At 40.8% G+C, this 25357-nt stretch overlaps 1 protein-coding gene across 1 annotated transcript in view; it reads left to right on the top strand.

Annotated features, from left to right (window-relative positions):
- The window catches only part of LOC142303860 (uncharacterized), a 146146-nt gene extending 121473 nt beyond the window's left edge, over window positions 1-24673 (top strand). Inside the window, exons 5-7 of the mRNA XM_075345666.1 lie at window positions 10293-10395; window positions 13643-13905; window positions 23164-24673. Coding sequence (XP_075201781.1) covers window positions 10293-10395; window positions 13643-13905; window positions 23164-23792 — 995 coding nt within the window. The 3' untranslated portion in view covers window positions 23793-24673. The remainder of the gene's footprint in view (window positions 1-10292; window positions 10396-13642; window positions 13906-23163) is intronic.
- Window positions 24674-25357: the final 684 nt, after the last annotated feature.

Raw genomic sequence — 25357 nt, 5'->3', positions numbered from 1 at the left:
CTTAAACCATTACTGACCCGCATCCCCTCGTTCTTAAAAGACACGGGAGATCTAATTAAAATTCTTGATAACTTTCAATGGCAGAAAGGTTTCTCCCTGGCTGCTTTGGATATTGAGAGTCTGTACACCCGTATCCCACAGGATCAGGGTGTGCAGACTATCAAGAGAGTCTTGTTGAATTTTGATCAGAATCCAATCTTAGTAGACTTCATCACAGAAGCTTTAAGTTTTATTTTGCATCATAACGCATTTAAATTTGATGATCAGTGGTACTTACAATGCGGGGGTACCGCAATGGGTACCCCCGCAGCATGTACCTTTGCAAATCTCTTTTTGGCAGCATTTGAGGAAGATTTTATCTATAGTTCTAAAAACCCATATCTGAAACATATAAAAAAATATGCCAGATACATGGACGATGGCTTCTTTGTATGGGACGGTTCTGCACAGGAATTTGATGATTTTGTGTTATATCTAAATAATAATAATTCCTACAACATGTACTTTACACATACCTTTGGTAATCAAAAATTGGATTTTCTTGATGTCACACTCAATATATCTGATGGTACTATTGACAGACAAGTATATAGAAAACCTACTGCAGTAAACACTTTGCTCCATTTTAATAGTGCGCATCCCTCCCATACAAAGAAAGCCCTTCCATATGGACAATTTTTGCGGCTAAAAAGAGTACATAATAATCCTGAGACCTTTCTGCATCAAGCATCAGACTTGAAAAAACGTTTATTAGAACGAGGATATCCCATATCAGTTATAAATTCTGCCCTCGAAAAGTCTCTAAATTATGATCCAAATAATAAAAATAAAAATAAAGAACACAAAAATAAAAGTAAGAATAAGAATAAAAATGTAAATGCCACTTCGAAAAAAACAAAAATCGAAAGTTCAAATAGATGCGTTTTTAATTTTAAATTCAATTCTATGTACGATGCAATAAAATCAAGCATCAAAAAACATTGGCATTTAATTAATAAAGATAAGGATCTTTATGAAATGGCAAACGAGGGCCCTCTGATTTCATACACGAGATGCAAAAATATAGGAGACATCCTTGTTAATAACCGTATTACTACACCTAAACTAGGTACGTGGTTAGACCGAAATAAAATCAAAGGAAACCATAGGTGCGGCGGCTGCCCCTTTTGTGAATATCATTGTACAGGAGACATTCTAAAAATTGGTACAGAGCTATTCAAAATAAAAGATCTTATCACATGTAAGTCTAATTATCTGGTATACGTTATTTTTTGTCCTTGCCAAAAATATTATATAGGTAAAACAATTCGGCCTTTATATGTTCGATTTCGGGAGCATTTTAAGTCTATAACCTCCGGGATAGGTTCTCCACGTTTAATTGCCCATATGCAGGAACATCATAGTGGTAACCCACGCCTTCTAAAATTTGCAGGCATAATAAAAATTAATCCCTGTCCCTCAGGAGGTGATATGCATCGTTCTTTACTTAGAAAAGAATCGAGACTGATTATAGACTTAAATGCTCTCGGTCCCCTGGGCCTGAACGACAAAAATGACTTGTCAGTGTTCCTATAATGCTGGTCTTTTCCTATAAGCCTGTTTTCTATAGTGTTCTTTGAGATGTCTTTTGTTAGACTATAATGAACAGTATATTTAATTTTTTACTCTAATTATACCCATGTATGTAATGATTGATTATTTATAATCCATTTTGGAATTGATATGTAATAAGTTTCTATGTGAATCTGATATATGTACAGCTGGTATATGTTTTTAATTCGCACTATACTCACGCAAGGATGCTGCACCCAATTCACCTGTTATTAAAGGGCGGATGCAGCACCTTTGCATGCACTGGACCCGTAGAAGCAAGTTCACTTGCGAAACGTCTGCCGTCGTCCGACGTGGCACACCCTCATCCTCCCTCACTACCTGTACCCCTGATGTGATCGTGGAATAAAAAGAAATTCTTTATTCGACCTTTGGAGTGCGACCTTTCATCTCTACATTGTGGATCTTGTATCGCCTTTGCTTTGGGACACGCACCCAGGTCTCCACCTGCCTGAAAGCACAGCTTTGTCAGCCATACAGGGATCGGCGGTGCCCGGTATCCTCCACTCAGCTTTATATATATATATATATATATATATATATATATATATATATATATATAACAAAAATCATACATGAACTACACAATACGTAAATTCTAGAATACCCGATGCGTAGAATCGGGCCACCATCTAGTAACTATATAAGAGCCTGTTTTATTGCAACTCCACAACTGCACCATTGTTCTATGAGCTTTGTTTTTACATTGTTTGTTGTATAGTAAGAATAACCAGGGAACATGATTTTCTAAGAGAATACGATTGATTACATGCATAGCTTTTTTTTTTTTTACTATTTCCGGCTTCTTTCACAATGACCTTTTGATGCTGTGTATTTTCACTGTATCAAAAATGCAGCATCTCACAGTTCCAGCAAAGTGGATGGATTTATAGGAATCTGCCCCTGTGCTTCTTTTTTACTGTGATGTGTGTTTAAAATCCACAACATATCAATTTCTTTTCTGGACATGAAGGGTTTTATAGTCAGATTTTCCCCGTAGACTTGCATTAGGTGCGGAACATTCGCAGGTAAAAAAATAGAACATGCTTTTTTAGTGTGTATCCGTGGCGGAAATATATTAAACATGCATGTAATCCGCACATAATATCAAAATGTTGTCAAATACCTGGAAATATAAAAAATAAAGCAGATTTAATTAGAGCATGACACACCAAAAAGATACAAAAACACATGTTAAAAAACAACACATAATGTAAACCTCAGGCACATAATTTAACCCCTTCAGCCCCGGGGCACTTTCCGTTTTTGCGTTTTTGTTTTTTGCTCCCCTTCTTCCGAGAGCCGTAACTTTTTTATTTTTCCGTCAATCTTGCCATATGAGGGCTTGTTTTTTGCGGGACAAGTTGTACTTTTAAATGAAACCATAAGTTTTACCATATGGTGTACTGGAAAGCAGCAAAAAAATTCCAAGTGTGGAAAAATTGCAAAAAAAGTGTGATGGCACAATAGTTTTTGGGATGTTTTATTCACGGTGTTCACTATATGGTAAAACTGATGTGAGGGTATGATACTTGAGGTCGGTGCGAGTTTGTAGACACCAAACATGTATAGGTTTACTTGTATCTAAGGGGTTAAAAAAAATTCACAAGTTTGTCCAATAAAAGTGGCGCACGTTTTGCGCCATTTTCCGAAACACGTAGCGTTCTTATTTTTTGGGATCTATGGCTCAGTGACGGCTTATTTTTTGCATCTCGAGCTGATGTTTCTAATGGTAGCATTTTTGCGCAGATGCTACGTTTTGATCGCCTGTTATTGCATTTTGCGTAATACTTGCGGCGACCAAAAAACGTAATTTTGGCGTTTTGGAATTTTTTTGCCACTACGCCGTTTACCAATCAGATTAATTGATTTTATATTTTGATAGATCGGGCATTTCTGAACGCGGCGATACCAAATATGTGTATATTCATTTATTTTTTAACCCTTTAATTTTCAATGGGGGGAAAGGGGGTGATTTGAACTTTTAGGTTTTTTGTTTTTTTTTTAATTTTTTAAAACTTTTTTTTTACTTTTTTTATTTTACTAGTCCCCCTAGGGGGCTATAGCGATAAGCAATCCGATTGCTGATCGCTATCTGCTGATCACAGCTATACCGCTGTAAACAGCAGAAATAGTCACCTTCTTTCTTCTGCTCCGTGCCGAGGAAGAATGAAAGTGAAACTTCGTAGCACCAGGCGTCATCACATGACCCTGTGCTATGATGGCAACCACCGAACGTCACGTGATCACTCACGTGACGTCCGGAGGGGCGGCGGTAAGTAAAAAAGATGGCCGCGCGCATATAGATCTCGCTGCCAGACTTTGGCAGCGAGATCTAAGGGGTTAATGTTCCGGGTGGAATGCGATTCCACTCGGAACATGTAGGCACACATGTCAGCTGTTGAAAACAGCTGATATGTGTGCCGATCCACGCCGCCTGCCCGCGGCAGGGGGCGGGGCTTACCGGGACACTATTCATGACGGAAAGATCCGTCCATGGTCGTGAAGGGGTTAAATAATAGGTGCAGAAACAGTGCAAAAATTTTGAAACATCAAAACTCCCCAAAAGTTCATCATGGGAACGTAGCCTGAGGCCCCGTCACACACAGAGATAAATCTGCGGCAGATCTGTGGTTACAGTGAAATTGTGGACAATCAGTGCCAGGTTTGTGGCTGTGTACAAATGGAACAATATGTCCATGATTTCACTGCAACCACAGATCTGCCAAAGATTTACCTCTGTGTGTGACGGGGCCTTTAGTGTAACGAGAGCCATTTTGCTTGCTCTGGCCGCTGGGAGCACAAATTCTAGTTGCTTCAGTAAACATATACCGCCAGCCGTTCTATGGTATATGACTGACAAAACTATCTTTTGGCTGTAAGCAAAATAAAATTACAAAATTATTTTGGGAAATTAGCCAATTTCATTTAGCATAGATAAGGATCTTGTATGGAGGCGGTATCTCATTTGATGCATTCATTCCCAAAGTCATGGCGTCACATAGTTCATTAATGACAACTTCTCTACTTATGTCTTACGACCTCCTCTTATAAAACTGGGTTATTCCACCAAAATAAGACATGATCTTGCATTATTTTTTGCTTCACAAGATGCACTAGGGCTTATTTTCAGGGGATGTCTTATGTCTTCCCATGAATAACAATTCACAATTATTCTTGAACAAAAACAAAAAAAAAATCAACATTTGTTCAAATATAACATGTCATCATGTTCTGGAACATCAATCTTTTGTATTAATCCTATTATTGGTTCAGATGCACATTTTCTTATCTGATCTGCTGTTCTCGTGGTGCAGACCCAGTCCTATAGTGGTGGGTACATACTACACTTACAAAGGTTTAAATTACCTGCTTACATATATTTTTCTCTATGTACTGCTAAATTTACAACTGAATAACCCCCCCCCCCCCAAGAATCCCACTTACCAGACCCCAAACAATTACAGTTGCAAGTGAATGGGCTCTCACATACAAAACTGTAAGGTCCCCCTGTGTTCTACAGCGGTTGGCTCCCACTGGTGACTAGATGCAGTATCACTTTTTTAGCTGCTTAGACACCTCCTTATAGAACCTCAACTGGCCTTATTTTTGGAGTAGGGCTTATCTTTTAATTTATACTCAAAAAAAGCCCAAAAATTCCCACTAGGGCTAATTTTCGGGGCAGGTCTTATATTCTGCAGTAAACTGCCCACTCGTTATCTCTGCTAAATCAGACCCATATCTATCAGCAAATTCAGCTAGATGATGACTACATTTTTTCCAGTATTTAAGTGTTAAACATTTTAAAATAAAGGACTGTGTCTGCCAAATCAGATCGTTTTTAATTATGGACAACCAAATCCATTGTGTGAGATGGTAAATTAAATCTTTTTATGGGACTCGTAATAGAGCGAGTAAGGTAGCTATGTACTCCAGTCATCCAATTTACTTAATCTTATGGTAATTAGATCCATATTGCAGTTACAGGAAAACCATCTAGGACCCAAATGATCTAATATGAGCAGACAGTTTTCATTTGTTACTATTTCTGTAAAGATATTTCTTCTTGAGAGCAAATTATATCTATTTAAGACCAAAAGCTTGTCCTGACTGACCTGTCTGGATATTTACTCAGCTGCTGTATTTCTGCTTGCTAGACCATAAATTAATCCAATCTATGTCATAGTGGTTTAACCCTTGGCTAATTTTTGGCATCTGGAAAAATTGATTTTTATCAAACAGAGAAGATGATTCCATGTAATACAGCTTTAGTACAATATTTTAAAGGCTAATACTCACAGATATAAACTTTACTTTATACTTTAGCATACAACATACCCAGGCTGAGACATAGTTGGAGTCTTCATATGATTGGGCTGTAAATCTTCCTGGTTTTATTCTCTTTCAAAAGACGGTTAATAGAGGAGGAGTATGTCTGAATGTGAACGCGAGTGTTAAGGCTGCTTTACATGGTACGACCGATTGTGCGATTTAACAATCGATCGTACCCGCCCCCGTCCTTTTTGCGTCACGGGCAAATCGCTGCCCGTGTCGCACAAAGTCAGTAACCCCCGTCACACATACTTACCTCTCGTGCGACCTCGCTGTGGGCGGCGAACGTCCACTTCCTGGAGTGGGAGGGACGTTCGGCGTCACAGCGACGTCACACGGCCGCCGGCCAATGGAAGCGGAGGGGCGGAGATGAGCGGGATGTAAACATCCCGCCCACCTCCTTCCTTCACATAGCCGGCGGAGGCCGCGTGACGCAGGTGAGCTGCTGTTCATCGTTCCCGGGGTGTCACACGGAGCGACGTGTGCTACCCCGGAAACGATGAACAACTAAATTAAACGATATTATGGAACCTAGCGAGCAGTACACGACTCACGATTTGTGAGCGATACTGCGTCGCTAGGAGGTGTCACACAGGCCGGCATCGCCAGCGATGCCGGATGTGCGTCACAAAAACCGTGACCCCGACGATCTATCGCACGATAGATTGTCTGGTGTAAAGCAGCCTTTATAGCGGCAATAGGGAGAAAGATTGAGGAGAAGGTGAAACTTTTTGGGTGAAATTACAAAAATTAGAAATCGTGTGTTGTTGCTCACCACGTTCATATGAAAAAAGCCAAGCAACTGGTGTAACCAAAATGTGTGAAGACAAATAATAAAATATAACTTTTAATAATCACAGATTAAAATATTTTGCACACACAACATAAATGCTTGTAAAACCAACCAATAATTACAGCACAAGGAGCTGATGTTATGCAAAGCTCCCACTGTATACACAGAGGACAATAACAGTAAGACAACCTGGTCCCAAAGACCAGGAGGCAATCTAATAGAGGGGGGAAGCAAAACAGCAGCCTCACAATACCCCTCAAAGGCAACTATCTGACCTTATACGCTCCTGGGCTTCCTGACGCGTTTTGTAAATAGCTTACTCATCAGGGGACACTGGCCAAGAAAGCAAAAGCTTCGGAGTAGTACGGACCTCCACCATAGTATGTCTGGGCATAACAAAGCGCTCTATTAGACAACACGTCTTGTTTGAATTATATCACCTCTGTGCTTTATGACCATATGCATATTTTGTTGACATTTCTTAACGTTGTTAGATGTTTTAGATTATGATTATCACATTCTGGCGTACACACTTTTAGACATTGGTTGGATACAATTGATATTATTTTGGGTAAATCATACTTGTGTACACAGTGAGAGAATTCTTTGGGACCAGGTTCTCTTACTGTTATTGTCCTCTGTGTATACAGTGGGAGCTTTGCATAACATCAGCTCCTTATGCTGTAATTCTGTCCCCTGAAGAAGCATTGAGATGTGAAACACGTGTCGGGACGCTGGTCCCCACTTGCAACGCTGGTCTTCAATTTACTAAACATGGGTGAGTTTTCACACTGAAGTTTGACTGTTGTGGCATGGCTATTTAACTAGGGCAATTTTTTCTGCACCTGCCTTTTTACTCTGCCCTTTTGAACAGTACAACTTACCCAATATATTACTAAACATCTATCCAGGGGCTTGTGGGGTCTTATCTATTCCCCCTCTGCACTCTATATATCCATTGATTTTTTGATTGTTTGACTAATCTTGTCTTGAAGCATTGTTATAATAAACTTTTATATTGCAGGAACTTTGGCTTCATGAGATGGTTATTTTTATTAACTAGCAAAATTTAAAGACTTCTTTTCTTTTCTTGTGGTTTTATTAAACGTTATGTGAAATTACAAAAGGAGCTTAGTGCTGAGTAAGTAATTTTTGGTGTAATATATAAATACCCCCCTAATATCATTGAGAAGTTTTAAGTCGGCTGTATAAATCAGATAGGGCGACCTGCACAGGCTGCTACTATAGTGATTATAGGAGATTTTAACTACTCACCAAAAGGAGCCAAGACAGATGATGTATGCACACACAGAATGTGGTGAGCCTTCCTCATAAAACTAATATCTCACTATTTCAGGTATGGCACATTTTATCCATTTTGCAGGAGGTGTGTGGACTTTGGAATTCAGATGATAAAATGGTGAGCCTGTCATGTGTTATGCACTCATATAGTGCTAACTGACCCACCTTAACTTCGTATTTTGCGTCATTTATAGGCTATGGTTCAGACACTGTGCATCTCGCGTATCTGTGTGAGATGCACATATATAGTGCTGATGGACCCGCCTGACCTAGGTTTTTGGCGTCATTTATAGGTTACAGTTCAGACACTGTGCATTTCACTCATTATATGATGGGCTCCCAGTGCAAGCCTTATGAGTTTGCATGTCTTATGCTAAGCAGCTCACCCTCCCCTTTAGTGTGGAGGTTTGAGTGGCTGTATCATCAGCATCGTGCATCTGGGCTGCAGCCATCTTTATGAGGAAGGCTCACCACATTCTGTGTGTGCATACATCATCTGTCTTGGCTCCTTTTGGAGAGTTTTTTTGATATAGTTCTATGTGATTTTTCTGAGATTTTAACAACCCAGATATTTACTGGAATTAAAGCATACTAATCACTAGGATTTCCCTATATAGCATAAAGCCAGTGCTACACTGGCACTATCTTGCTGATTCTATACATACCTTTAATTGTCAGATTGGATGTATAGTTTTTTAAATACAGGCAAGTAAAGTTACTGAAATGTACAGCTTTTTGATTGGTAGCAGCTGCCGAATAGCTAATATGTGGGTGGGGTTTTGCTATCTATTCCTTCCCCTGTCTGCTGCCTATGAACTATGAATCTGTAGAGGTAGTCTACCTGAAGAGTTGGTCACAGCAGGAGCCCTTAATGGTTTCAAAAAGTGTGTTGATTCATCTTTAGAAAACTAATAATAATAATTAATTATATAGCTGTGTGAAATTATATTCTGAATGTTTGGTACACGGGATTGAGAATCAGGGTCAAAAGGGAAAATTAACTCATTTGGGGCTGACTGGATCTTGAATTATGTTTTTATATATACCCCATTCTCTTTATCATTCCCCATCCCTCATTTTAACTTAATAAACATACCGTATTTTTCGGATTATATTTGGGAGGAAAATGAGGGGTGTGTCTTAAAATCCAAATATAGCTTACCAGGAGGTGAATTGGCGAGGGCTGTCTGTGCGGTTCTGTGTGCGGGAAGAAGGGTGCCTGTCGGTGCCAGCGGTCGGCTGCCTCTCTGTGCACGTGGGTGGGTGGCCTGCTGGCTGACCCTCTGTGCGTAAGGATTCCTGTGCAGACTGTATGGCGGGTGTCCTAGTCTGTCCGCAGTACCGACTTCAAATTATGGTGCCGGGAGTCAGCTCGTGTGCAGATGGAGCTCTTGGATGACAGGGTGCATCTTATAATCCGGTACATCCTATAAAACGAAAAATGCTGTAGTTCTTTTTTTAACGATATTAACTATTTAACCTTTACTACATTGTCCCAGAGCTTGTACAAGAATCAAACTTTGTCTTTTCTCCTTAGTGTTTAACTAAAGCGGGCTTTTCACACTACGATTTTGCTACAGCGATCTCGTAGGGGTCACGGATTTTGTGACGCACATCCGGCCGCTGTAGCGATCTCGTTGTGTGTGACACCAAGGAGCGATTTTGGATCGTTGCAAAAACGTCCAAAATCGCTCCTCGTTGACATTGGGGTCCGCTCCCAATTATCGATACTATCGCTTTCCCGTTGTTGTTCCTCATTCCTGCGGCAGTGCACATCGCTGTGTGTGACCCCAGTAGGAACGAGGAACATCTCCTACCTGCCGCCGGCCATAATGCGGAAGGAAGGAGGTGAGCGGGATGTTCGTCCCGCTCATCTCCGCCCCTCCGCTTTCATTGGGCAGCCGCTCAGTGACGTCGCTGTGACGCCGAGCGGACCGCCCCCTTAGAAAGGAGGCGGTACGCCGGTCACAGCGACATCGCTATGCAGGTAAGTATGTGTGACGCGGGTGCACGATTTTGTGCGCGACGGGCAGCGATATGCCCGTTTCGCACAAACAATCGGGGCGGGTCGCATACTAGCGATATCGGGACAAATATTGCAGCGTGTAAAGCCACCCTTAGTGTTTTTTCTTTAACCTACTTAAAACATCTAAACAACATCTGAAATCTGATTATATCAGGGAAAGTTTTAAGTATGTCATCTTGTCTTTCTAAGAATGAGATAATGTTTCTAATACTTTTTTTAACACTCCAGCGGAACATGAAAATTTGAAGCAACGTTTTGAGCAGCTTCGATCTGTAATGGAGCAGTTTGAAAATAATCAATCAAGACTTCTGGAAAAGTTTTCTACTCAGTCGTAAGTTAGAAGATAATACACACCTAAAAATATAATCCTCTTAATAATGGCACCAATAGCATAATGTAGTAACCAACTGCTGACATACATCTAGAAAGAAACAAAGACCATAATTTTTTATTAAGGAGTTAGACAAAGATATTTTTTTTAGATTAGTATTACCTCATATTGTTAAATAAAATCACGCGAGGGTTGCTGCAAATACAGTATATACACTCTTCATCATTGAAATTTCAAGACCAAAAATGAAAACTCATGAACTTCATAGGATCTATAGACATGTTAATGATAGAAAAATTGTCATCTAGTCCACCTACTCAATTAGACTAGTCTATCCTCAGCTGCTGCACAAATGCTTGTGACGTCTTTTCTGCTTGGGTATGGGCAAAGAAGCCAACAGAGACATGGATAGTACATCCAGCTTGTTTGAGATTCAGAGTACTAAGGAGATACAAATGAAGGAGTATTTTATCTATTGCATAGTTGATAGCAAGACTCTTGATAAAGAAATATATTAAATGAAAGAGAAAGAGTGGCCATCATTCTTTTATTTATTTCATAAATCAATAGAATATTTCAAAATAAGATGAAAATAAGTAATTATATCATTTATCTTCAAGAAATATTTAGAAATTTACTTATTTCACCTCTGAAATAATCTTTCACTCTCAATTCATGGGTAAAATCTGTATCCATCCTGAATGCAGCAGTGAGGATCATATTCCTGTCAAACCATTACACTCATGCCTCCATCCTGTGCCAGTTATTGCACTGGTTGCCCATTCACTACAGTGTACAACTTATCTCAGTCACAAAGTTCTCCACAGTTCTGTAACCTCTTACATCTCTGTCTACCACCCTACCCATCCTCTCTGTTCTGCTAATGACCTAAGAGTAATAACCGCAATAATCCGAGCTTCCTACTCCCATCTCTAAAACGTCTCTCATACTGCTCCAGTTCTCTGGAATGCACTACCCAAATCGACAATATGTTGCATTTCCAGTATCCAAAGTTTCAAGCATGTCCTAAAAATGTCTTTATTTAAACTGGTCTATCACTTTACTTATCTAACTATTCTTTTTTGCCATTTGTAAATTCTCCTCAGACTGTGGTCCCTTATAACATCTGTTTTCACCCTCCATGCACTAAATAGCACTTGTACATACTGGCTGATGACCGTGCAGCCTTATTTGAATACCCTATTAATTATATTGAAAGCTGCACCATAAAATACAAGCACTTTTTACCATTTACCTTTTATGCCTCCAATATTACCGAATAGATTGTAAGTTTATGAGCAGAGAAACTCCTCTTAGAAGCTATTGAATTGTGTAATGGCCCCGTTACATGCAACGACATATCTAACGATATGTCGTCGGGGTCACGGAATTTGTGACGCACATCCGGCATCGTTAGCGACGTCGTTGCGTATAACAGCTAGGAGCGAGTGTTAACGATCAAAAATACTCACCTAATCGTTGATCGTTGACACGTCGTTCATTTTCAAAATCTCGTTGGTCGTTGTGGACGTAGGTTGTTCGTCGTTCCTGAGGCAGCACACATCGCTACGTGTGACACCCCGGGAACGACAAACAACAGCTTACCTGCGTCCTCCGGCAACGAGGTGGGCGTGTCGATAATGCGGCTGGTCTCCGCCCCTCCGCTTCTATTGGTCGGCCGCTGTGTGACGTCGCTGTGACGGCGCACGAACCTCCCCCTTAACAAAGAGGTTGTTTGCCGGCCACAGCGACGTTGCTAGGAAGGTAAGTATGTGTGACGGGTGTTAGCAATATTGTGCACCACGGGCAGCGATTTGCCTGTGACGCACAAATGATGGGGGCGGGTACGCTCGCTTGCGATATCACTAGCGATATCATAGCGTGTAGAGCCCCCTTTACTCTGTAATGTCTGATATCTTTACATGTCCCCTTTAAATTGTAAAGTGCAGCATATAGTAAATTGTAAAGAGCAAAATATATTGGAGCTAAAGAAATAAAATTTATTATTCTTATGTATTCAGTGAAAACAGATTTTTACATTACTGGTAAACTACACCTGATGAAGGCTTTTGTTAGCTGAAACGCGTTGTCCGTAAATGTCCGTTTTTTATTGAACCCTTAATAAACCCTTGTTCTTGAAGTTTTTGCAAACTTGCACTGATAATCCATTTATCCTCCGGAAGCGCCGAAAGGGATTTTGTCTTTACTACATTACTGAGATGGTGTTTCAGGACAGTGGAGGAAGATGAGGACGGTCCAAATATAAGAAGGAAGCTGCAACTCACTCTGGTGAATTGCAATCTTTATTCTGCAAGTGCCGACATTAACACAGTAGGGGAGAGAGGGGGGTGCGGGGACGGCAGACGGACGACAGCCGTTTTGTGCTGTGGCTAGCGCTTTGACGAGTCCTAATATTTGAATAATAGCTTTGGGTAAAACTTGAAATTTTTGTTTGTGTTCTAATAATGACGCTGTATCCATTTTTACATACCTTGGTTGCAGTCTTGTATAGGTAATTTGTCACACAGCAACGTTGTGTTTTTTAACCTCACTACGTCAGCATCTATGACTCACATAAAGGAAGTCAGCTGATGACTCAGACTAGGACTCGTCAAAGCGCTAGCCACAGCGCGAAACAGCTGTCGTCCGTCTGCTGTCCCCGCACCACCCTCTCTCCCCCCTACTGTATTAATGTCTGCACTTGCAGAATAAAGATTGCCATTCACCAGAGTGAGTTGCCGCTTCCTTCTTACATTTGGATCATCTTGAACTTGACCACGTTGCTAGCAGAGCACCACCTGGAGTGGCTACACAGAGTCCTGGAACAGCTGAACGCTTGATTCCGTGAGTACGGCACCATTACACAGCCTCATGCTGCAGTGCCCAACATTCTAATGTGAGGATGAGGAAGGAATAGCTAGCGGCAGAAACAGACATGCTGCTGCAAGTTCCCCTTTAGCGCCAATTAGAACTGTATGAGCACCAACTGCCATCTCCTATCTCAGTAAAGGGAACATTTTCACTGAATACAAATTTTACCTCAGAATTGAGAATTTTGAGAATCAGTGATCAATTCAGGAGGAGAAAGATACCAATTTCCCTATTAAAATACATTACGTTTTCGATTTTCATGTTGTACTATTGATTTATATATATAAAAAAAAATAATAATTAAATCACGGTTACTCTTTAAACTGTAGAGTCATTTTGATTCGCCTTACTAAAAATGTGTTTTATTTCCACGTAGGACTCAATGTATGAATGTCATTAATATGTTGAGTGAGCTTTGCAATAAACGTAAAGTCAACCTGATAGAAAAAACGGCACAAGTAACAAAACAAAATGAAAATTTCCCTAAAAAAGCAATAACACAATCAAATACTTCAGTGAATGCAACAGTAAGCCCTATATCGGTGTCCTTACCACAATACTTTAATAAAACTAATGGGAATCAAAGTATACAAGTCTCAAGTACACGTCCACCTATAACGGACACCATAACAGACTCAGGTAAGGCTTTGTTGAATTATATTATAACTAGCTGTAGTAACTGGTGTTGTTCGGGATAGTAACTAAGTGACTCTCTGTCTCTCTCACTCTCCCTCTCTCTGTCTACCTCTCTGTCTGTCTCTTTCTGTCTGCCTCCCTCTCTATCTGTCTTCTTCTCAGTCTGTTTGTCTCCATCTCTGTCTGCCTCTCTCTCTCTCTCTGTGTCTGTGTGTGTGTGCCTCTGTCTCTGTGTGTCTGTAGCTCTATGTCTGTGTCTCTGTGTCTATCCCTGTGTGTCTCTGTCTCTGTGTGCCTCTAAGTCTCTGTGTGTCTGTGTCTCTGTCTGTCTCTGTATCAATCTCTGTCTTTCTGTATCTCTCTGTGTGTCTCTCTGTCAGTCTTTGTGTGTCTTTTTGTGTATGTCTCTGTATCTGTCTGTCTTTGTGTGTCTCTGTCTCTGTGTGTGTCTGTGCGTGTATCTCTGTGTGTCTCTGTCTCTGTCTGTCTCTGTATGTGTTTGTCTGTCTCTGTGAGTCTGTCTCTGTATATCTCTGTCTCTGTGTGTCTGTCTCTGTGTGTGTCTGTCTCTGTCTCGACCAATATCATATTACCTCGCACATAAGCTTCTTATACTAAGAATGTCCTTCATTGCCTATAGGAACATATCAGAGCTCCTATTAATGACCTGTAGCTCCTAGCACCAATGACTTTAAAGTAAGCATGTTTTTTTTGTCGAATACCTGTAAATTGTGGGGTTAAATTTTCCCCTCAAAACATAGTTTATGATGTTCCCTGAGTCCCATGAGATGTCTGTGCAAAATGTCGTGATTGTAAATGCGACGGTGCAGATTCCTTTGGCACACACACACATACACTCAGCTTTATATATTAGATATATAATGCCATAGCTGGGTCATTTATTACAATTGGCTTTTTAGAAAAGCAATTACAAAACTTTAAGGTCACAACATTTACAATAAAATATAATTCACTATTGTTAAATTGCTATTTTTTTGTAGTTTATAGGGGTTATTGGTAGAGATGAGAGAACCCGAACTGTAAAGTTCGGGGTTCGCACCGAAAAGTAGATGACCGGGTCTAGGACATGAACTTAAAAAAAGAAGTCTCTGATAGAGTTTAGCTACTGTTCATTTGCTAATAAAGTTTGTTTATAAAACTGTGGAAAAAACAGCGCAACTGGGGTCTTACCCAATGTAAGGAAAAAGGTGAAGAAAGCAGGCCGCTCAACTTGTATGGCTGTGTGACACACAACCAATATGAAAGCAAATATCAGCTGCCACAAGGAGCACAAGCTCTAAGGCTGAAGAAACAGATAGGAACTTGGCAAACGTGGCTCAATCTGCGCTGCTGTAAATGAGATGATGGCCTAATCCATCTTGTGAATGAAAAAAAAGTGCTTTATTTCCACATTTCAAAGTCTTTCCCCAATTCTTTCTCAGAATAAGCACTGAATTAAATTTGTTGAAAGACTGCAGCGCCGCCCATAAAGAAGCATTAGTGCATGCAGAAGTTGCCTGTACACTGCTGTGAACAATAAAGATACAAAGAAAATGAGGCTCCCACCTATTTGTGATAATCAGCACAGGTAAACAGATAGCTACGGGCTGCAACCCTCAGCTGTCTGCTTTACCTTAGTTGCTTATCAAAAATAGAGTTTTTAAAACTATTTATTTAAATCATTTTAAAAAATGGTGTGGGTTCCCCCCTATTTTTGATAAGCAACCAAGGTAAAGCAAACAGCTGGGTGCTGGTATTCTCTGCATTGGAAGGGCCAAAATAATTTGGCCCTTCCCAGCAGAAAAATAGAAAGCCACAGATGCACCAGAAGTAGAGCATCCATTAGATGCGCCAGTTCTGGTGCTTTGCCCGTCTCTTCCCAGTTTCTTTGGTGCTGTGGCAATCAGCGTAATACTTTTGGGGTTGATATCAGCTGAAAATTGACAGCTGACATCATGTCCAGTGGTTAGTAATAGAGAGGTGTCTATGAGACACCACCATTACTCAGTATTCTGTCTCCCCAAAACACGACGAGTTGTGTTTCTACCAAACAGTTTTACTTTGGTGTCATCACACCATATGACATTCTCCCAATAATGTTCTGGATAATCCAAATTCTCTCTAGCAAACTTCAGACAGGCCCGGTCATGTACTGGCTTAAGCAGGGTAACACGTCTGTCACTACAGCATCTGAGTCTCTGGCGACGTAGTGTGTTACTGATGGCAGCCTTTGTTACGGTGGTCCCAGCCCTATGCAAGTAATTCACTAGGTCCCCCCGTGTGGTTCTGGGATTTGATTTTTGCTCACCATTCTTGTGATGATTTTGACCCTATGTGGTGAGATCTTGTGTGGAGCCCAAATTGAGGGAGATCAGTGGTCTTGTATGTCTTCCATTTTCTTATTATTGCTCCCACAATTGATTTCATCACACCAAGCTGCTTGCCTATTACAGATTCAGTCTTCCCAGCCTGGTGCAGGGCTACAATTTTGTTTCTGGTGTCCTTCAACAGCTCTTTGGTTTTCACCATAGTGGAGTTTGGAGTGTGACTGTTTGAGGTTGTGGAAAGTTGTCTTTTATACTGATAACAAGTTTAAACAGGTGTCATTACCACAGGTAATGAGTGGAGGACAGAGGAGCCTCTTAAAGAAGAAGTTACAGGTCTATAAGAGCCAGAAATCTTGCATGTTTTTAGATGACTAAATACTTTTTTTTCCACCATAATCTGCAAAAAAAATATTGCCAAATCAGACAAGGTGATTTTCTGGATTTGTTTTCTCATTTTGTCTCTCATAGTTGTGGTCTACCTGTGATGTCTATTACAGGTGACTCTGATTTTTTAAGTGGGAGAACGTGCACAGTTGGTGGCTGACTAAATACTTTTTTACCCCCACTGTATCACCGCTGCACGCAAACAACAATCACCTGAAGCAAAGGAGGATGACTAATGCTGTACTTATTATTTTAAATATTTGCATATGGGCATATGGGCTATAGAAAGTCAAAAAGGGACATTTCTTTAATCTACTTTGTGAGTAGACAATGACTCAATACCACGCCATGTCACTGCAATTGTAATTTTTTTTTATGCTGCCATGTTGCTTTTACTCCTAAATCAAAATGTGCTTGTAATATTTATGACTTTACACTGATCAACTTTACATGCTATAAATAATACATTTATATCCACTAAGAAGAATCATTGAGTCGGAGAGCAGGTAAAGCGCTACATAGCTTTATTAACATAATGTAAAATTGTATAACATAGAATATATACAGTTAAAAGAAAAAAGGTTTTGGTACAGTGTTAGCCAGTTGAAAAATGATTGCTCTCAGTGAGAGAAACAAAATTAAAATTTTGTAGTTGTGATACCTTTTAATGGCTAACTAAAATAAAAATAAAATATGATGATGTTACAAAGCAAGCTTTCGAGACATCTCAGGTCTCTTCGTCATGCCTGAGGAAGAGACGTGAGATGTCTCGAAAGCTTGCTTTATAACATCATATTTTATTTTTATTTTAATTAGCCATTAAAAGGTATCACAACTACAAAATCTTAAGTTTGTTTCTCTCACTGAGAGCAATCAATCAGAATATATACAGGCACTCTTCAGTATTTTTCCATCCTGTAATTCACCGCAAGGTGGCAGTGTCATTTCAATTACTACTCATTGATAGCTACATTATGCATACTATGTCTGTGAAATACTCATAAGTTTCCAGGTAAAAGTGCCATTGCACACACATACCACTGGGGTACAGTATAAGAATGTGTGTTCTAGTTAACTCATTTGTTCGAAACCTAACTGAATTTAATATAATCTAATGTGTAATGTAAAAAAAATAGAAATAAATAAGCACTTTTGTTATACAGTACATTTCAACTAATAAATCATGTCTCTACCCTTTTTTTTTTTCTCTTGCTTCCAATTAGGCTTGCGACACAGATTCGTGCTGCCGGTACGTGTTTGCCATTTTTTACACGTACCGGCGGCACGGAGACATGTACAGCAATGCTACCCTATTGTAGCAGGCACACACACGTAAAACCACACGGAACGTGTGTCCGTGTGCGTTTGTACGTGTGTGCGTTTTTCTACACGCTGACATGTCAGTTTTTCTACGGCATCACGGGTGTCACACGGGCCGCACCTGTACCACACTGATGTAGTGTGGATGCGGTCCCGTGTGACACGCACCGGAGAAAACTCACGTGTCAGAGAAAAAAAAAAAAAGATGAACTCACCTTCTCCTGCCTTCCTGTCTCTGCCGCTGCTGTCACTTTCTGCTGACCGCCGCTCATTATTCTCATTTAATATTCACTTCACTGCCTGGCAGCAGCAGCAGCGGGGAGACGGGAGGGCTGGAGACCGAAGATCAGCACCACGGACGGCAGGAAGGACCACGTGAGTATGTAAATAACCTGTTCTGCGTATGTTATCACAGATAGCATGCAGAGAACACACGTGGCCCGCATGTACCAGAGACACATATTTACCTGCATGCAACACGCAGGGAAAATACGTGTCTCTCGGCACGTGCGTGATTTTCACGTGAGTGTGTCGGAGGCCTTACGCTGTTTGAGTCTCTCATCATGTACTATGGATTCTCAAACGAGACATCATCATGGGGCTGATGCTGCGGTCATTGCCACAGTGGGTGCTGATCCTCAAATCATCATCATCAGGGACAACAATTTGAGGGACTGTGCTATTTTCTGCTATACTAAGCTCATACACACTAGATTCTAGTTCATTTCTTTTGGTTTTCTTGGTGTTTTTTGGCAGTAATGCAAACAAGAGTGTGGCCTCCCATTCTTTGAACTGGACATTACATTTATGTAGTTTCCATGTTGGGCCCTGATCCTACTCAATCTTTAGTCACATTTACATTACTAGACATATTATGGTAAGGTTTTCAATATTTTGATGCTAGGACCTTGACGTGTTGGGATGGCTTTTATGCTTTTTTAAATCAAAATAATGTTAACTAAGTACCCAATTTATTTTCATGGATTATTGTTAATTACTTTATTTTTCATATTATAAAATGCCCTTTTCCTCCTAAAAATTTGTGAGCAAAATGAGGGGTGCGTCTTAGAAGCCAAATGTAGCTTACCGAACGGTGGTGGAGAGGGGTCACAGGATGCAGGGGCGATGCGATGGGTGGTGTGCGGTGCTGTAAGCTGTGCTGCGGGCTGTGAGGCAGGAGCTGCCCTCCTGAAATGTCGGCGGTTCAGGCTTCAAATAATGGCGCCCGGAGTGGGTGCATGCGCAGATAGATGGGGCTCTTGACTCAAGATTTCATCTGTGCCCACATCAAATTTGGCACATTGATCTCCCAGCAGCGTACTTAAAATGAAAATAGCACCCGAAGCTGGCACGTCCGCTGATATGATCTCAGCTTATCATTGAACCGATAGCTCAATCTGTGCATGCGCCAACTCCAGGAGCCATTTCTTTGAAGCCAGCTCCTCTGAAAATTTCTGGATGTTCCTCCTGCCTCACAGCGCATGCAATGAGCATCTGGGACATCCACTGCACCGCTCGCAGCATCGCCATACTCCAGCACTGACCCTGCCTCCTGTGACCCCACTCCAACACCACTGCCGTCCCCCTCTGGTAAGACACCACTGGATTATAAGACAAACCCCATATTTGTTTTTCCTTTTTTTTTCTCTAACTTTGGAGTGCACCTTTGGAGTGTGCCTTATAATCGGGTGCATCTTATAAAAACAAAAAAAAAAATTATGGTATTTATTTTGCCATATTTGCTCATTTTTGCTTTTTTTTCTTGGGTGTTGCTATAATAAGAATGCACCAGTTGTCAATACTGATGCATGCTTAGTATGTGCTCCACTGATGAATCTAAAGAGATGTGACAAGTCGCCAGGAGAGAGCTCTTGTGTTGGCTTGTCACTGACTGTGCACTCCAACAAAAGAGAAGCAGGGCTGCACAGCTGAATAGATCACAATGAATATTGTAAGTGAGGGTGCAGAACCTACTGAATACTGCGACAAAAAGAGAAAAGGTAGGTAAAAAGCACTCAACTCACCAGATATATGCCAAAATATAACAGAATAATTTATTAATAAATCAGTGCACTGATTTATTAATAAATTATTCTGTTATATTTTGGCATATATCTGGTGAGTTGAGTGCTTTTTACCTACCTTTTCTCTTTTTAACTGTGGACTCCGTCACTGGATCTAAAGAGAAGTGACAAGCCAACAGGAAAGCGCTCTCTTGACAGCTTGTCACTGACAATATTCTCCCTTACCAGTTCTTATGGAAAATGACAAGCCAACAGGTCACTTTACTTTAGAGCCGGAGAGGTCATTGACAAGCAAGAGGGTGCTCCCACTTCTCTTTAGGGTCAACAAGGTCAGTGCACAATAAACGTAATGCAGCAGACAGAAGGAAATGCAATCTGAGCATGCGTTGGTGTAGACAATTGACACATGCTCACTATAGCAAACAGCCTAGCCCTTGAAAAGGTCATCCCTCTTGTCCCTTAGAGTGGGGACAGCAGCTGCAACAGTGACTGCAGCGCCAGCCCCCTGATTACACCTCATTTCAGAATCCCCAGTGCATGCTGGGACACTCAAAAGGCATGTAATTGGAAGTAAGAAAAAACACAGATAGGAAGTAGAGAGGGAAGGGTAAGGAATTGTTAATGAAATATATTAGTTTTTTATATTACATAGAGAATTATATTCAATTCAATTAGGTTTTGGAAAACCCCTTTAAGCAAAAAAAAAAAAGGGGCATACAAGAAGATTTAACTCATCCCACCGGGATCATGCAATAATTTGCAATTTCAGTCCTTTAAATTCATTTTAGTTTGCCATCAATAGTTAAAATAATTGACTGTTTTTTTCCATTATTAGTAAGAATAAACAGTGACTAAGAGGTGATCTACAGTGTGAAACACATAGGTTCTTATTTAATACATGAAACTATTATTGTAGAGTGGCCACTAGTGATAAGCGAGAGTAGTTGGCACTGTTCATTACTTGATCGGGCATCGGGGTGCTTGGCACGCTCGATACTGGGCCAAATATAAGGGATGCTCAAGTGCGATGCTAAAGTCTACGTCACGCATGTTTTGCGGCTGTTTTTGAGCCACTAAACATGTGGGGATTGTTTGCCAATAATAGTAATATGGTAACCATTATGGCTATTCGCATTACTGTGATTGTCCATCCACACTGCATTATTGGGTTTTTATGAGACCCAATGATGCAGTGTGGATGGACAATCACAGCAATGCGAATAGCCATAATGGTTACCGTATTACCATTATTGGCAAGCAATCCCCGCATGTTTAGTGGCTGAAAATCAGCCGCAAAACATGTGTGACGTAGACTTTAGCATCGCGCTTGAGCATCCCTGATACTTGGCCCAGTATCAAGCATGCCAAGCACCCCGATATGGTTACCGTCCAAAGGTCAGAACATTGCAGTTCACAAACAGTTGATCTAGAAAGGAGAGCTTAGATTAGAGCAGAGTTTTACATTTTCACCCTTTAGTGATTTTCTTGTGGCACTAAAGGGAGTTTTTAGGATGATTTAATTTATTAAATAAATAATTACAAAAAACAGTGTGGAGACTCCCCCATTTTTGATAACCAGCCAAGGCAAATTAGACAGCTGTGGGCTGGTATTGTCAGGATGGGAATCCCCATGGTTATTTGGCCCTTTCCCACCCTAAACATAGCCTGCAGCTGCCCCAGAATTGGCACATATATTAGTTGCGCCAATTCTGGTTCTTCACGATTACCTTGTAAAGTAAAAAAAAAAAGACACACACAAGAAAAATAGTTTATTTGAATAGAGACTCCCCCACACTATCCCTCGTTCACCAATGAGGCTCCATAGGTTGGAGTACAGAGTCAGGGGATGCCTTTTCATTACTAACACCAGAGCTTGATGTCAGTTGACAATTTGACAATTCTTAGCTGACATCAACCTGAATAAGTATTACCCTGATTGACACCTTACCAGGGCAAATCGGGAAGAGCAAGGGCAAAGTACCAGAATTGGTGCATCTAATGTGATGTGATAATTCGCGGGCAGCTGCGAGCTGATATTTTTAAGCTGCGAAGAGTCTAATAACCATGGACCTTCCCAGCCTAATAATACCAGCCCAAAACTGTCTGCTTTATCTTAGCTGGTTATTAAAAATGCGGTGGACCCCACGTCATTTTTTTAAATTATTTATAAATAAATGTTTTAAAAAAAATGGCCTGGGGTTCTCTCTATTTTTGATAACCAGTAGATAGGTATTCTTGACCTTGGCTGGTTATCAAAAATTGGAGGGAACCCATGCTTTTTAAAAAAAAAAAAATATATAATTTTTACTTTCCCACAAAGATCTGGGAGTCAGAGAGAGTCCAGGCATCTTCCCCATGCATTTTTCTGTCCTCCCCTGTTCTCTAGCAGGGTCTGCCTGAATAATGCTTGCGTTCCCTATAGACTTCCTTTATACTCGTTACTCGAATCAAGCAGGTCAGAGCGTCAGACCAACTCAATCCAAATAACAAGCACACAAGCACTTTAGTGCTCGCTCATCACTAGTTGCCACTAAGGGGTACTTTGCACGTTGCGACATCGCAAGCCGATGCTGCGATGTCGCACACGATAGTCCCCGCCCCCGTCGCAGCAGCGATATCCTTGTGATAGCTGCCGTAGTGAATATTATCACTACGGCAGCTTCACATGGACTCACCTGTCCTGGGACATCGCTCTGGCCGGCGACCCGCCTCCTTATTAAGGGGGCAGTTTGTGCGGCGTCACAGCGACGTCACGCGGCAGGCGGCCAATAGGAGCGGAGGGGCGGAGATGAGCGGGATGGAAACATCCCGCCCCCCTCCTTCCTTCCGCATATCCTACGGAAGCCGCGGTGACGCCGGTAGGAGATGTTCCTCGCTCCTGCGACTTCACACACAGCGATGTGTGCTGCCGCAGGAGCGAGGAACAACATCGGACCGTCGCGTCAGCGTAATTATGGATTACGCCGACGCTGCACCGATGATACGATTACGACGCTTTTGCGCTCGTTAATCGTATCATCTAGGCTTTACACACTACGATGTCGCCTGCGATGCCGGATGTGCGTCACTTTCAATTTGACCCCACCGACATCGCACCTGCGATGTCGTAGTGTGCAAAGCCCGCCTAAGAAATCATCTGCATATAGCAGGCATTGCATAGACTGATATATAATGTTATAATAATTTATTTTTGGGTTTTTTTCTAGACACTGACAAACAAAGTACACTGAAGGCCATGCAGAAATTAAAAAAATTGTATTCCGAACTAAAAGATAATGAAAAAGAGATTAGAAATCTGGAAAATATACAGTATTTACCAGAAGATGTGTTCAAATCAACATCTGATGAAGAAGACCTACAAAAAAATGTAAGAATAGAAGAAATCCAATTAAACATACAAGAACTAAACACCAAACAGCAAACAAAAAGCAGTGAAAACCATATGGCACTAAAAGCTTCGGAATCCGGGACATTTAACCAAACTAAGAGTAATAAAGTTGATGCTCAAAAAATATTGTTACCACCAAAAAATAAAACTCTACAACTGATAAATCAAAACAACAAAACAGAAGACAGAGCCATCTTTACAAAAGAAGATCTTACTGATACATCAAAAGAAAATGTCAATATAAGGGAAGATAGCATGAAAAGTGAGGGCAAAGTCAACCGCGTAGAAGAAATGCTGGAAGTTCAAAATAAGTCTCAGAAATTGATCCTGGAGAAAGTAAAGACACCAGTCAGTGACAAAGATAATGAAGAATCTCAGTATGAAAATAACAAAGAAGAAATAGAAAAAGACTTGGAATTGGATGATGATATCCTAGAGATATTATAAATCATGTAATACCCCTGAGGTTACACTACTTGGATTTCAATCAAGTCCAATCATGCTCTACTGTAAAATTTCTTTTTCCTGAAGACAAATGTTCCTGATGCTAATTTTCACCATCCCATACAGGAGACACTGAACTTTCCCCAGGCTTCTATCTCTCTTAGGCTGGAATCACACTTGCGTGTGTAAAATCGGTCCGATTCTCATGCTAGAAAGTCGGACGATTTTAGTTCACTTTTCATCAGTATGCTGTCAGTATGCTGTCAGTGTGCAATCAGTTTTTTTCCTCAGCAGCTGCTATTCATGTACTCTTATGTACAGGAGCATTTACATTGTTCTCTGCTACATGCGTGAAATGTATTGAGAAAAACGGATGTCACTAGGATGGTGTGTGTGCCGTCCGTTTGAGATCCTATTTTTTCACGCACCTATAGACTTGCATTGAAAAGACTTGTGCGAGAAACTCACCAAAACGCAGCATGCTGCGATTTTTTTTCTCAGTCCGATTTAGACTGAGCAAAAAATAGCAGATGGGAGCTGCCTCATTGATTAATATGTGTCCGAGTGCAATGCGAGAATTTCTCGCGTTGCACTCGTGCGAGTTAATCACAAGTGTGAAGCCGGCCTTAATCGCTCCAATGTCTTTTCTCCTTGGTGGCAGAACTCAGGTCTACTCCCTTTACACTCACACACATATACACTTATACACACCAAGCAACAAACATTGGGCCTAAACTATTAAAACTAAATAAATAAATAAATACAGTTTCTTGTTCCCCATAGCAAACAATGACAGCACAGCTTTTATTTTACAGCACTGTTTAAAGCTGAGCTTAAGTGTTTGCTTAGGGGAACAATAACATTTTTTCTTCTATGTCTAAAAACTGTGGTTCAATGTTCTCCAGGCTACAACATTCAACGTCACATCAGCGCAGGCCAGATGGGACACTGCTCTGTGCAGTGGTTTGCCATCTTATAATCAATTCACTAGGCAACTGCACAGATTCTGTGGACATAAACAAATGCATAATGCAACATAACAGGGAACAAGTGTATCTAGGTTTTCTGGCACCCAGGACAAAAATTCAGTTTGGTGCCCCCACCAAAGGTTTGAGTAGTCATCATGTGACCAATCATTCATATGCGATTTTCATACTTAGTCATGTGCCGATGAGCTGCTATTCATAATTCTCCCAACGTTCAATGAAAAACTGAGAAAAGTAATAAGATAAGCTAGTTGTCAAATCACCGTATGAAAATTGCATATGAGTGGAGTGTCCTTGTGATGACTACTGGAACCTGCAAGCAAGCTGAATCCGGACAGAGAGGATATTACATGTTGTTAGGATTGGGCATGCTACAGTGCGCAAATTTAAAATTATAGGGCTTGTCCAGGTTTTAGATGAAAGTCTGCAGTTACTCTAAGTGCATTACACACATTTTGGATTCTCCTGTAGCTAGTGGCAAGAGTGGACTGGCATGTGAGCAAAGTTTGCGATATGTATATGCAGCACCCTGCACCCTATGGTGTCAGGTGTTTCTAAGAAACAACAAAATCCCAGTCTCCT

This window comes from Anomaloglossus baeobatrachus, chromosome 4, assembly GCF_048569485.1.
Source record: "Anomaloglossus baeobatrachus isolate aAnoBae1 chromosome 4, aAnoBae1.hap1, whole genome shotgun sequence".
Lineage (NCBI taxonomy): Eukaryota > Metazoa > Chordata > Amphibia > Anura > Aromobatidae > Anomaloglossus > Anomaloglossus baeobatrachus.
This window is presented reverse-complemented; position numbering and strand designations above follow the sequence as displayed.